The 15,710-nt window shown below is 32.3% G+C and overlaps 1 protein-coding gene across 2 annotated transcripts in view; it reads left to right on the top strand.

Annotated features, from left to right (window-relative positions):
- Positions 1-15,710, top strand: part of Eip74EF (Ecdysone-induced protein E74) — a 71,992-nt gene that overhangs the window by 12,443 nt on the left and 43,839 nt on the right. For both annotated transcript variants that reach the window (XM_070285246.1, XM_041777288.2), the window contains 4 exons: positions 7,086-7,742; positions 12,312-12,885; positions 13,800-14,150; positions 14,537-15,002. In XM_070285246.1, the coding sequence (XP_070141347.1) occupies positions 12,799-12,885; positions 13,800-14,150; positions 14,537-15,002 (904 nt within the window). In that variant the 5' untranslated portion in view covers positions 7,086-7,742; positions 12,312-12,798. The remainder of the gene's footprint in view (positions 1-7,085; positions 7,743-12,311; positions 12,886-13,799; positions 14,151-14,536; positions 15,003-15,710) is intronic.

Genomic DNA, 15,710 nt, shown 5'->3' with positions numbered 1-15,710 from the left:
TTTTTTGGGTGGCAAAACGGGAGTTGGTTGCATTTTTTTTTTTCTTAAGCTGCTCCCGATCGTATCTCTCGCTCTCACTCACTCATTTCACTCGGGCTCCATGCGAAAGCAAAAGCAAAACAAAAATTCAGCAGTCTTCGTTTTGCCTCTCCTTCACTCACTCGCTGGCCATCTCACTCACCCATCTCCAAATACACTGGAAGAAAATTAAGATTAAGGTGGGATTACCAAGATCAGAAGGAGGGTGGCATTAAAAATTAGGGTGTCATGAATATTTTATTAAGTATACGCATTAAGTATACGCAAAATAATTTTTTTTATTGAATTTAAAGCTAAAATTTAAACAGATTCTGGAAGAGGCACAAAAATTTATATTGACCTGCATATTTCTCTCTGTGCATTTCTCCCTCTCAGTCTCTTTCTCCGTCCCGCTCTTCCGCTCGCTCTCCGTTCGTGTGAACTCTGCTTTTGACCGACGAGGCAATGTTGTTCGTTGACCTTTCCCAAGTGTTGTTGCCATGAAAGGAGTGTAAGTAAGTTGTGGGCGCTGCTGCCGACGCCGGCGTCGCTGTTCGCTGCCTGCAGTTTACGCAGCGCCTAGTTGTTGTTGTTGTGGCCGCCGCTGCTGTTGATTTTAGCCGCTTTTGTTTCATATTTCGGCAAAAGTTTCCTTGGTCATTAAACTCTTTAATGCAACGACCTTCCATTGCGATCGCAAACAAAATTCGTCGCCGTCGTCGTCGTCGCGAATTTCAATTGAAGTCTTTTTTTTTTCGGGGTTTTTGTTTTGCTTTTTCATATACTTATATTTTCGTATATCTTGTTTTGTATCTTTGTTTTTGTTTTTATTCACTGAAGGAGTTAATCGTTATTGACAGAAGTGTAGTAGTTTTCGGCCAGGTTTAGTGCCTTGAAGCTGAGCATTGAACCTGCCGAGCTGTGAGCCCCGAGAGTGAAGGTCTCCTCGAAATACTTGTTCGGTTTGGTTTTTTTTTTTTTTTTGGGCCGTTGAACGCTTCCCTGAGGTCAGGGATGGGCTTAAAAATCGAAGGACAATGCACAAGTACTGGGAAAATTTTTGGAGTTCATAAGCACTGTTGGGGAATTATTATAGATTTTTTGAATTGATGAAATATTTACATATGTTTGATTATGAGAAAACTTTTAATTGAATGGTTTTAGTTCTGGGAAATTTGGAAATGTTATTTTACAATTTTTAATAGCTTGAAGATGGTGTATTTAGTTTATATGTTTAAATTTTTTAAATATATATTTTTTAGATTTGTATAATCTAGAATTAAGTAATAGACAAGTTTGTAAAAAAATTATAGGTAAAAATTGAAAAAATTACATGTCAAAAGGTTAGCAAATTAATAAATAAATTATCCTTTGATTTTTAACAATAAACATGATCTAATTTATACATAGCAGTTCGTCAATTGATTTTCTTCAATGTTTACTTACTCCTGCAAAATTTAAACATTTAACCATTTCAATGAAATGCATTTATATTTGCCCGCCAATTTGTATTTATTTATATTATATTTTCTTTCCGAGTTCCCTGCCCTTTTGCCTGTTTTTGCTTTGAGTTTTTTGCCGCAAAGAAATTACCTCACAAATCGTAATTATCATTTTTTTGTGAGTAATTTCGCACAATGAAAAGTAAAATTTTTGCGGCTGGAGTGGCAACAACACCAACAACAGCAGGAGCAGCAGCAGCAGCAGCAGAAATAATAACAAAAATAAACAAGCAGAAAAACTCTCGCATCGTTTTTGCGGTATTTGCACTTTTGCGTTAAACAATTTGAATGAAATCAGAGCGAGTAATGACTGACAGCCGGAAGAGAGAAACTCTGGTAAAGAGATAGTCAAGAGAAGCTAAAACCAAAGAGTAAATACTAAAAATAAGAGTAAGCCTTCTCTTGACTAAAAGCTCACTCTGGATGAAATAAGAGAGCATTGCAATATATTGCAACTGATCTTCGTTGTGTGTGTGTGTGGGGGGGGGGCTTTACTGTAAATAAAGTGTTGTTGTTGCTGCTTTTTGCATTGCATTTTGCCGGGCGCGCTTTTTCGCCAAAGTTTCTAATGCCCCCGTGTGCGCCTCTCAGTGGCTGTGACTGTGTTAGTGAGAGTCAGCAAGTGCATGTGTATTCGACAGAGACTAACTTGTTTTTGTTGCCCGTTGCCGTCGTCGCATTCGACTTTTTCAATGAGTCAATCCTTGAAACGCTGACTTCCTGATACGCATATGACTATTGAACAAGTTTGCTTTGTTAGATTTTTTTGAAGGTTGCGTGTATTTTATTCACACACACACACACACACACACACATGCACTTTGCTGGGTGGCACGTTGGAGACCTACACAAATACAGATAAATTGTAGTAAAGTTATGCCTCTTCTTTGTTTTTGTTTTCGTTGTTGTTCGCCTTTGCTGCGCTTCTTGTTCTTTTGTGTTTTGTTTCTAATATTTTTATTTGTTTAAATACTCAGAGGTGTAGGAAATTCAAGAAAACTATTAAATTTTGTTGGGGTTTTAATTAATTCATAGGTATTGAGTGGTTTTTTGTTAAAGTTTGGATATTATTTATTGAGAATTTAAATGCATATTTTAAAAAATTATTTTATAATATATTTTTGGTTAGTTTTTACATTTATAAATGTAGTCTTTACTACTACAGAATAATTTTACACTTATAAATGAAATATATATATTTTTTTAATATTTTAAAAGTGTTTAATGTTTGTTCAAAGTCTATTTGATATAATTTAAATATTTTTTAAGAATTTATAGGTTTTTTAAAATATAATAAAGTCTAATATAAAATACTTATGTGTTTTATAATTAGTAACTTATTAAAAAGAATATCTACAAACTGCAGATTCAATATAAAATGTTTTAATTAATTTCAAAAATTTAATAAATTATTAAAATCCCTTAAATCTTTAAATTTTTTTCACAGTGCAAACATTTCTTTTATAATTATTCCACTGCACTTACACTTACACCAACAGTTTTGCTTAGAGGCCATCGGAGAGAACAATGGGATCAGTTAGTGAGTGGGGCAGATATATATCAGATATAACTACATACATATACCTTACATATATCTGTATCTTTCAGATGCGTTCTCTCTGAGGCCTGACTCAACTTTTCCTTTGCCGTCGCGTCGCCATCTCCATTATGTATTATCCACTATCCATTATACAATATATTATGCATAATGGCCGGGTGTCTCGGTGTCTGCGCTGTGCTTCTTGATCGCACTTTTTATGGCGTTGGCAGAATAATTTTTCCATTTAACATTCGCTGTTGTTTATGTTTATTTTTGTTAATTTAATTAGAATTCAGTTTTTTGTTGTTGCTGGTTGCTGGTTAAGTTTTTGAGCCAAGAATTTGAGAATTGGTTGTATAATTCAGAGGCAAGGTCATGGGTTTCCCATGGTTAAGTTAAAGGTTTTTTTTTTTTTTTTGATGTGTTTTGTGTGTTCTGGTGTAACACAATGAAGAAATCTTCATCATCGAAGGCAGTTAAACAGACATATAACGTATACGCCGCGTGCGACCCAATGAATCTGGCGTTCATAACGATAATGATGATAATAATTTTGGTAATTGCTTTTTGAGGGCATTTTGAAATGAAAATGAATGCCTGATTAATTAACAAGCATTTATAAATTAAATGTTTTAGTGGGCCAACGTGGCGGATGTGTAATGTGATGGAAAATATATATGAATACAGGGTAAAGGTGTGATTCTTAAAGGTTTAATTGTCATGTGATTGGAAGGTTTTTTTTTTAAGTTAAATTTATAAGGAAAATTTATGAATTAAATTAAAGGTATATATTTTTTAATAAGTGGTTTAAATAATCATATTATATAGGTTTTTCTTAAGGCAATTACTTAACTAAGGGGAAATATAAATTATAATGATAAAATATATATTATTTCAAAGGTTTTCCCTTTAAAAAATAATAATATTTCTTTATGAAATATTTTTTAAAATTGTTTTCCCCTTTTACTAACTTTTTCTATTAACTTAAATGTTTTCATAAATTGCCCTGACCGACTTGTTTAATTTGTTTCACTCTTTTACTTAATGTAATGTTTTTTCCACTAACAATTAGTCACACATAATGAGAGGCATTAACCAATTGAATATTTTCTTTTCGCACACGTAAAGTGTTTTAACTTAAAACACCAAACATTGAGCCGAAATAATGCATAATACACATAAAACAAAATAAATACACTTTTTAGAATGAAATCATCAAATAAAAAAAATACAAAATACCTCAATTCTTGATTAAAGTTCACAATTAAAATAAATATTTAAATCTTTACTATTTTCTTCACTAAATAATTAAACAAATTAATTATATTTTGTTATGTGTAAAAATAGTAAAGAAAACAAAAAGGTAAACGAAAAACGAGCAGCGAGTAGACACACGATTACAAAAAAATTCGTTACGCCCTTGGCAAGGGGGGCTGCTTTCGGTGATGAGGTGGCAAGGGGTGGTGGTGGGTGCTACGCTACCTGTACCTGTACATCTACCTGTAAAAAACAACAACAAATACCCTATAGCAATGGCCATTAGTGCGGCATTAGCGTCTGTCTACGGTCTACAGTCTGCCGTCTACAGACTTTACAAATCTACGGCAAGTCGACGGGTCTAGACCCCCAAAGCGATGACCTTAAACTTGAATCGGAATATACAACAACAACAACTATAAAAATATAAAAAAAAACTGAATAAAAACGAAGAAGCAGAAGCAGCGGGGAAGAAGGTCACTTGGCTAAGCGCAACAACAATAACAAATATACAGCAAAAAAAAAAGACTATAGACTTTTGTGGTTACAAAAATAAAGGCATAAAAACCTAAGGTCAAAATTTGACCGTTTAATAAACTATTACTAGTGATAAAAAATCTAATCATTGAACATTTTCTTTAACTAGTTAAAATATTATACAATATATATATAATATACTTTATAACCCAGCTAAATCTTATTTAAAAACAGGCCTTTTGCCAACTTTTTCTTAATTTATTCACAAATAGTAAAAGCACAAGACCAAGGTTAAAATTTAGCCACTTTGCTGAATTGATTTAGCTTAAATTGTGACTAATATTTAAAAGGCTAAAAGCTATTGATCAAGGAAAATAAGTATTTAGTATTTAATACAAGGTGGAAAACCCAGAACATTAAGGTTTATTTATAGGTATTATAATTATTTAGGGGGGTATTATTATAAGAATTTATAATTAAAATGGTATGTAGATATTTTACAGCTTAAAATATGTAAAAAACTTAAAAATTTATATTGTGGGAGTCTAAATTGTACTTTAATTTTTAAAAAGTAAGTTAAGTAGAAACTTAGAGAACTTTAAATAGCACTGAGATAAATATTTATAGGTTTTATATTATAAATAAGGCTTTACTTCCTTAATTTTTGTCTTTAATTAACTTTATTATTTCTAGAAAATATAAATAAAATTAATTAATAAAATATGCAAGTTCTAAGTAATTATCCCAATAGTTCCTCTTTTTTTTTTTAACAATTTTAAGCACGCGCTTAGCTAAATTAATGATTTGTTCCCCTGTTCGCAGCTTGTCACCAAAACATAAAAAAAGAGCTTTTTTACCGATGAATCGGAAGTATTTCAAGTCAGCCAGCAAAAAAAAAACAACAACAAAACACAAACTTAGCTTAACTTTTCAAATGGCAAAAAAAAGCGACGATCTTGAGCGGAACGTTAATAATATTTTGTTCAATGAAATTGCCTGTGGTTGTTGTTTATAGTCTTTTTTTCTAGCTATTGTAGTTTTTATAGTATCTCCTACTGTTGTTATTGTTTTTTTTTTTAAGCACGACTCGCTTATGTTCTTCAGACACACACACACACACTTACATCGACACGCATTGGGAGCTGCATACAAATTATAAAGCCAAAAGCTTTTGTTTTTCTACTATTTTATTATACGTAGCCATGACAGTGTGAGAAGGTCACCATGCACACACACACACACACACACACATAGCGAACAATAAAAATAATAAAAACACTGCAAAAGCTCAGCGAATAATAACAAGAACACACACATATACATACATATATATTTACGCAGTTAATAGACAAAAGTCAAAGAAGCCGGCGCACTTCGTGTCTCTCTCTTTGCCTTCCACCTGTCTTTCTCTCTCTTACTCTCTTGTTCTCTGCAGCTAACGCATTTTGCATAGCTGTATTATACAGTCTATATACTTTTTATATAGGAAAAGCTCTTCCATGATTTTGCAGGCACTGAAAGCTTTAAAGTGTGCGTCTCTTTTATCAATATTGTAGAATTGGTCTCTTTAAGATTTTAATGGGATATTATGCAGAAAATGGATGACTTGAGGAGGCAAGGGGTGTTCTGGAAATTGTTAAAAAAATATATAAAAAATGTAATATAGGTAATTTATACTTTTAAATAATTATATATTAAATTTTAAACAAAAACAAAATGAAAAGAATGTATTGCATATTTTTAGGAACATTTTTTAAGGTTTTAAAAATCATGATGATTTCTGGAAGACTCGAGATAAAGTGAATTTTTTTTTGTCTTAATTCTGTGTAGATAATATTATTTTTAAAAGCAAAATTTCAATAATAATTTTTAGTAATTATAATAATATTTATTTAATTATTATAAATATTCATCTTTTATTTGTGAATAAATCTTTTTCCAAAATCTCTTTTTACCTCAGTAAAATTGTATAAAATTCGATGTAATTTATTAAATAAATATTATAAAGTTAGTAAAATCTTAAATGTTACCAGCTAAATTTTTGTTAAATTTTTAAAACGCATCAAATAATGTTAATGGGAACACCCTGATCTTCGGCGTTGTCTTTGGCCTCTGGCACTGCTTTTTCTACGACTCGTCAACCGGTTTGTCAATGTCTCGCGTTGTCTCCTTTTATTGTTGTTATTGTTGTTATATATATATTTTTTTAAACAATTCAAACTTATGCAGCGAACTTTGGTTTATTTCATATTTATTGATTGTGGTTGTCTTTTTTCCGATTCTACTTGCAGAGGCCGCACAGCAAGCCGACATAAGGTGGCAAAAAAAAAACGCATTCGGTGAAAAATCGGTGACTTCGGGGGGCCATTTTCACAGCCGCCTTGGCGTCCTCCGATCCCCGCCCAGACCCCCAAATGCCCCAGCGCACCTTCAAACACCATAAATGCGTGCCAAAAGCAGCAAACTGGGAACTGATGCAAATTTGGTCAATGCCATCGATATCGATGCTAATGGCAATAAAACTTTATACATCTATCGCATTCGCTGTAAGATAAAACTCTGCTCCGAGACTGTTTTCCCCAAAAATTCCACTTACCACCACAACCTGTGACAAGTGTTGCTGCCACAAAAAAAAAAAAAAGTTTAAAGTTTAAAAGCCGCATTAAGAAAATGCGCCCGAGTGCCCGGCAAAGCAAATACAATTGTCAATGTGCAACAAGTGAATCAATCCAAAAAAGTAAACAACTTTTTGACAACTTTACACTGCCTTACGGATAATAAGAATATTATAAAACAATAATATTAAATCGTAGTTCAATATATACAAGTAACAAACAATCAAAATTTATATATTTACACCAACGAAACACCATTTACAAAACGAGGAGGAAAGTAATCAACATTCAGCAACGACAACAAACAACAACAAAAAAATAAAAAAGCGAAAGGTGAGTAAGGAACCGCCCAAAAATTAAGGTCATCTCTCGCTCTAATCTCTAGAACTGGAATCTATCAAGGGAAAATCATTTTCATAGGTGCAATTTGTGGCACGATAAACCCTAACAATGGGTTATGGCCAAATGTAATTTCATGATTATATAGATTAGGGTAACCTGTTGTGAAAATAACTAGGCAACTTAATTGAAATTTTAAGAGAGGAAAATGTATATGATTGAACATGGATTTAAATTAGTTTAAAATGTTAATTAAATTTATAAAGTTTATTTTATTTATTATTTATTTTTAAAAAAGATTTTTTTACAAGGAATATATTATTTATTATATTATAAAATTATAAATTATTTTGAATTAGTTTTAGGACTAATTTAAGTTTATAAATACCATTTAGGTATTTTTAAGGATTTTTATTTTTATTTTTGCATTTTTTTTAAATATATCAAAAAACATTAAGAATAAAATCATACAATAAATAAAAACATAATAATAGAATAATAGATAAATATATAATCTTGTTATAAATTGAAGATTCTAGATAACTTAATCAGTTTTTAAAAAGTAAATCTTTTGAAATTAAAAGATTAAAACATTTGATTAATCACCCTAGTAAGGTCAGGCATTTCCAAGGAAAACTAGAAAGCTTTTCTATTACCGTTATGAACCCCTGCTCTCGATGTGGTGCACCTCTCGAGAACCCAATACCGGGAATACCGCTCAATTGCGTGGCCATTCGACGATAGGCGATCGGTGATCAGCGGTCTATGGACCGCACCCAAATCGAGAATTCTCATTGCTAGCCACTCTCGCAGGGGAAACCAGGAAGTGATGGAAGCTGTGAGCTACTATAGCACTGGAAAAAATAATATATGTTATATAATTTAAGAGATTTTTAAACTAGTAAATGATTTCATGAATTAGAGTTTTTAAAATTAAAGTTCTGTAAATATATTTATCAAAAAATATTATTTTTAAACCCATTTTGAGCATCGTAGATATTTAAGGTTAGAAATCCGTAGAAAAATAGTATTTCTTCCTGTAAAATTACAAAACAGGAAACCTTAAAGAGTCTAGTTTTAGTTCTTATTTATTTCTTATTAGTTTTTAGTTTCGAATTAATTTATTTACCTAAAAGTTTAGCTTGGAACCAAGCAAACTATCCAAAAAGATACCTGATGAGTTTTCTTGTAAGGCTCAAATAATTTTCTATATTTTCAAAATACAGCCCTTAGTTTGGCCTAAAAAAATTCAATAATCCCCATAAATTTCTAATATTTTATTTAACTAATTTAATTTCGTTCTGTGCAGTTACTAAGTACACATATTCTCAAGTTCTCTTACCAATCTATGCTCTACCGCTAATCAGAGATTGCGTATACGCACTGTGGCAGCTCTGTGATTATTCGTTGTTTACAAAAACCAAGGCAAAAGGGGGAGTTAAAAGAGGAGTAAAAAGGGGAGTGTATAGGGGAAAAATAGAAAAAAAGGGGTAATACAGGGGGATACAAGACAAACCAATATTTTGCATAAATGTTGAGCGGCTCGGGCCAAAATGTCTAATTATAATTCAGGCCGCGGGGCGATATGGGGGAACGGCGAACAGTAAATGGCCAAATGGCTAACTTGGCGCCAGCTGAAGCTGGAGGTGATTTTCCATTGGCTTTTCCTTTCTTGCTTCTCTCTCTCTATCTCTCTCTCTTTCTAGATTTTTGCTTTTCTTTTCGCTTTTTCCATTTCAAGTTTTCCTTGGCTGTTTTTTTTTTCGCTTGAACTTGCCGTTTGGCTGGAAAGTGAAATAGCTGCGCTTGTGCTGCTGCTGCTGCTGCCGCTGCTGCTGCTTGTATTGAATAATGAAAAACGAGTTATCCGCTGCGCAGGCGCATCATAACAGCAAGCTGTGGAAAACCCGAAGCGTTCAAAAGCAAAGATAGCAATAGGAAAATGTAGAGAAAAAAGAAAAGAGAAGCTGAAGAAAAAAAGAGAAATGATGACTACGCGGGTGCCAGGCGGCGCAATGTTGTAATCTTTAAGTTGCATGTGGTAGTTGTTGGTGTTGTTGTTGAACTTGTTGTTGTTGGAGTTGTTGCTGTTGTTTATGTTGTTGTTGGTGTTGCTGTTGTTATTCCTTTTGCAGTTGCAACTTGCAATTGTTGTTCAATGTACTCGTCAGCATTAGATGCTGTTTGTTGGTGTTTTCTTTGCTTTGTTTGTGGTTGCTTCTATTGCTAATGTTGCTTCTCTTGCAACTGGTGTTGCTCTTGGTTTTGGCGCTTTTTTTTGTGGATGATCTTAGTTCCTTTTTTTTCTGCTCTTCTAAGCCACTAATGTTGTTGCTTTGTTTGCTACCATGTTGGTGCCTTTTTCTATTGATATTATTACTTACTGCTTATGTTGTTTTTGTGGCTTTGTAAGCTTTATTAATTTACCAGCTATTCGTTAGATTAGATTTTTATATTTTTTTTAATTTTACAATTTTATTTTTTTAATTTTTGTAATGCTTTTTCATTTTCAATTATAGATTTTCCTTGTTACATTATTAATACTATATTTTTAAATACAAACTTTGAGCTTATAGCTCGAGCTACCTCTTTTGAAATATTATTAGGGGTTTATTATTCAAGTTCCTTGTGATTATTCTAATTCTCATTACTTCATTTACTTATGGGATTTTATTTAGTTTCTTATTTATTTTCTTATATTAACTATTTTATTAAATAATTGTTATTTTATTAATTATTAATTGTCTACGATTTTATTGAATATTTCATATTATTTAATATCATTATTTATTTTATTAATTATTTATTATTTGGAAAGGAGGGGTTCTTACTTTATTAATTGTTTTGAATAGTAATTAATATTATAATTTTTAAATTATGTATTATTTAATAATGGCTTTTCCCTGATTTTAAGATTTCTAAAATGTTTTTATTAATTCTTCTTAATTTCTATTCCCTCAAATATTATGTAGTAACAATAATTTAGGTGCATTTTGTGTAGCTTTTAAACCTGATATTATTTGTTGCTCTTTCCTTTATTTATTTTATATTTTTTTCAACTAACGCTTGCACTTTAAAGCTGCTTTCAAGTTTGCTGTTTGCCGTTTGCAACTTTTGTCTATATATTTTTTCCATTTTTTTTTCTATGCGCATATTTTTCTCTTCGTATTCCGCCTCGTTTGCTTCGTAGTTCAATGTTAACGAACTTTTTGCGCTGTTGTTGTTGTAGCTTAGCTTACATTTATTGTTGTTGTTGGTGTTGCAGTTGCATTTATGTTGCTGTTGTTTTTGGACTTTCACTTGTAATGAATTTGGCGAGTGCAAAACTTGTTGCCGCTGCTGTTGCTGCTGCAGTTCAGTAACATGTTATGTAAAAAGCATTTTTCCAGCTTTGCTTCTATTTTTGTTTTTTTTTATTTTTTGTTTTTGTTTCTTTTGCTTTTCTTGTATTTTTTTTAAACAAAAATTTCGATGTCTTTTCTTCGCTCTCCAGTTTTCTTTCCGCTCTTTTGCCTTTATGTTGTAATTCGCAATTTCTAATGTTATTGAACTTTAAACACAAACACGAGATGAGACGAGACGAGGCGAGTGAGAGAGAGAAAAGAAAAACTTTGAATCAAAGGAAAATTAGTTATAACCGGAAGCCGCAAGGCAAAAATTGAAACAATGCAACAAGACGACTTTCTATATTTTGCATCCTCTTCTCTCTCTCTCCTTCTATATATATTTTTTGTTGTTTATTTATTGGTGCCTGTAGAAATGCAAATAATTTAATGGATGCCCAATGATGCTGCATTGTTGGGGAGGCGCAGATGCAAATTCAGATGGTCTGGAATTTCCCCAAAGAAAAACTTGGCAAAAAGGCAATAAAATGGAATGGTTGGGATTTTTTTTTAGATATAGAAACAATGATCGGGAAGAGGGAGTTTTTATGGATTTAATTGATGTAAGAAATTTTATTTTAAAGTTAGGTATAAGAAAATATTTTTAAATGGTAAATAATAGTTAATTCCCTGAATAAATAGAGAGAGAAAGAGAATTAATCAAAGGAACAGGCTTAAAAAAAATAGGAAATTATGCTAAGCTAAGAATTTATTTTTGTATAAAATATTTCTTTTAAAAACATAAATTTTAAATTTTAATTCTATAAGAAAGTACTAAAAATTATCAAAAATGGCTTGGATTTTATATATTAATATGTAAATATTTTTTTTTATAATTTATATTTAATAAAAACTCTAACTTATATTTTAAAATTACCCTAAAATAGGTTTTTGCTAAGTTAAAGGTGTATATAAATATTCAAATATTTTTGGTAAATATTTAAAATACAATTTTTGGTTATTTTAAGCAATTTTAAAGCAAAAGGCGATTTAATAATCTAATAAATAGAAACTTTTTACAAACTAAAATTCATTCTTAAGCTTTAAAAATATGTTTTCAAAACAATAATAATACTCCTTTAATAACAACTATTTTTTTTTATTTTACCCATTATCAATCATCAATATAATTCCCTTAATTTTCTTTTTATCTAATCTACTTTTTCTCCTCTCTTTGCAGACTCCAAAACAAAGCCAAAATAATATTAAAATTAACCTTACACATATAAATATATACAAGACAAGGATTTTTAAATCGAAACACTTTTAAGTGCTTTAAAAACAAAATACAAAATATTAAAAACAAGTTTTACACACATCGACAAAGGAACGGACTTCGAACTTTTTTCGAACTTTATACAAATTTTTTATGGAAAACCAAAACCGTCTCATATAAAGTGCCTACAAAAAAGAAAATTTCCAAAACGCAAAAAATCTTATGAAAAGATCGAACCAAAAGTGTGATAGGTATACATCAAGAGGAAGAAAAAGGAAGCTAGAAAAAAGAAATTGAAATATACATTTTCCTGATTTGAGACGAGAGGAGAACCCTGGACCTGGGTGGCATCAAGATTGATCAGAATTTTCGCGACTGGCAGGGGTTTTCGGGAAACGGCTGCACGCTGGCAGCGAACAGCATTTGCAGTGCAGGCTTTGCCCTCTCAGCGATGCCCTTTATCGACGATGCGCTGCTCTGGTGTCCGGATAATGATGGTCGACTCGTGGGTGGTTTAGACTTGGCCACATGCATAGCTGTGAGTAAATAATAATTAATAAATTAATTAGAAACAAACATTAGAATAGTACTAATAATAAAAATAGTAATGATAGGATGGATAGTATAAATGAAGGAAAGTATACAATAAATCTCTTTGGCTTTAAAATCACTTTAAAATGGTGTCTAAAAGTCTAAAATAAATCTCCTTGGCTTTAAAATCACTTTAAAATGGTGTCTAAAAGTATGCAATGATATGTTTGTAGTCTCAAATTCCTTCTAAATAAACCGAGGAAGTCTAAAAACTCGGATGAGATTTTAACACCATAAGAAAAGTGTTTAAAAACCCATTTTAAAATATTTAAGATATTAAATTCCAAGAGTATGTTTTGTTTTTTATAATGTAAGATTTATTAGCATAGTTTTCAGCACCTTTTCAGTGAGTTTTTAAATTGTAATATCCTAAGACCTTTAAAAATTTCGTTAAAAGTAAACAATGTAATTTTTTAGGCAACTGTTTAGTAATTTACTTTGTAAATTTATTTTTTTTTGAGATCTGGTAAAATTATGAAAATTTTTTAAGGGATTTTATTGATTTTTATAATATTATTAATATTATAATTTATAAATTTATATTTTTATAGTTTTTCTAAACAATAAATATTTAAGTATAAGCACAATTTCTTTATCCTTTTTCTTTAAATTCAAATAAAAAATATATACAAAAAGCATCAATTATAAATCCACAAATATTTGAATATTAAATTCAATTAATAAATTAATTTAATCCCCCGCTAAGCTTGCCTGAGTATATTAGATATTCCTTTCACTTATTTTTATCTTCTTTCTTTAAATATTAGAGTATATTATAATATATACCATAATTACTATAATAATATATATATACACCCCAATTATTTATTTATTTTTTTAAATTAAACCCCTCTCTCGCAGGATGATTCAACGGTGACTGGAACGGAAAACATAAATCCCACTATCCAATCGGCTGGCAACCCCAACGGCAATTCGCAGCAAACCATCGGTGGAGGAGGAGGAGGCGGAGTAGTTGGCATAGGCGTAGGAGGAGGCGTATCCTTGGGCGTGTCCCTGGGCGTGGGACAAAATGGTGGCGCAGTGCAGCCATGCAACGAACTGAGCGGAGCGGCTGCACGCAGCGTCAATGTGGTGGTGGAACCACTCTGCGGCAGCGATTCCTCCGATGAGCTCTTCCGCAGCTTCGAGGGCAACTTTGAGATCGAGAGCCTGCTGTCCGATTTGGCCACCGTCGAGGTGAAAGTCGAAAATGTACATCCGCCAAGAACAGAACAGAGAAGTTTAATAAAATTAATCATTACATTTTAGGTTTAAGCTAAAGACATATCTATAGATTTTCGGGCCTATGGCAGTGCTGTCTATATATATATAGCTTTCTTCTCTTAAATTTAATACTCCTAAATCATAAATTTAATTTATAAAAATTAAAAATACTATAAATTTATAGATTTCCTTTAAAATTCAATTAAAATTCCAACTAAAGACAGCACTGCCGGCCAAAGGGTTATAACTTTCAAGCGGATTTTTCATCATTATTTCGTTTCTTTTCCTCTCTCTCTCTCTCTCTCTTCCCTCTCCGCTCTCCGCTGTAACTACTCGCTCCCAAATCCTCCCGCCTCACGCCATGTGCTTCCCAGGAGGAGAACAACAACAATGTGATCGGATCGGATGACTTTGGCAGCGCAGTGGCCGCCGCTGATGATCTGCTAGCCAAAGAGAATGCCCAGCTGAGTGCCCAGAATTTGGTTGATTCGGTGGCCGCCAGTCTGGTAGATGCCAGCGGTGCCTTCGATGGTTCCAATTCGGCGGCATCGGCAGCCTTGGCCGCCGCAGCGGCTGCCTTGTGCGGCGATCTGATTAATAACAATAATAATGAATGCTCAGGAGGAGCAGGAACTGGAGGAGGTGGTGGTGGCGCCGGAGGAGGAGGTGGAGGAGTAGCTGGCGACTGTGGTGCCACCAAACTGGAGTATGCTCTTATGGGCGGACAGCCGCTGGCGGAGGAGCCGCGCTTTGGCACAAGTGCCGCAGCCAATCCGCTGCTCGTCGAGAAGTTAATGTCCAAGTGTTTGAACATCGAGAAGCGAATGGAAAAGCTGAGCGGTGAGTCGGAGATTTTATTGCTTTATTTATTTAAAATATTTGAAGATTATTTTGAAGGGTTTTAATTGATTCGAGGTATATTTTATATATATAACATTTGAGCCTCGAATATATTTGGAAATTTTTGAATTATAATTTGAAGTCTGAATGTTTTTAAATTTAATTTTTACTTCTCTCTCTGGCGATTTCAAATTTGGCGCCTTAAGGTAGGGTTGCCAAACATATTTTGCACTGCTTGAGCACTGTTTTATCAAGTTGTGATTCTGCTTGTAAACTGCTTTGTCCAATAGACTGCTTATCAAGCAGTTTACAGTTTAGGAGCTATAGGAAAAGCAGTGCAACAACTCAAAAGCCTACAGTTTTAACTTCAGTGGAACAGTTTTGTGGCGATTGGACACTAGCCACACAGTTTTAAATATTTAAAAGCAAATTAAATGAAAAAAATCATTTAATTAGCCTTCAATTTGTATTTATTACTTACAAAAAATATATTAATAGATACAACAAAATTTTTTTTTAATTTTTGAAAGAAATTTACATATTTCTTCTCATTAACCATGAGATTTTCAAAGGGAAATTAGACTTCTCTACAAGATTTCCTCTTCCTTTCAATATCTTCTTGCCTAATCCCCGTGGAAATTCCTTTTTCAAAAATATTTATTTTAACTAATTGAATTTCCCAGCTGGTCTCCAAGTTTAATTTCTGGC

The sequence above is a fragment of the Drosophila kikkawai genome, chromosome 3L (genome assembly GCF_030179895.1).
Source record: "Drosophila kikkawai strain 14028-0561.14 chromosome 3L, DkikHiC1v2, whole genome shotgun sequence".
NCBI lineage: Eukaryota > Metazoa > Arthropoda > Insecta > Diptera > Drosophilidae > Drosophila > Drosophila kikkawai.
Note: the sequence above shows the minus strand (reverse complement) of the source record. Positions and strands in the feature narration are given on the sequence as shown.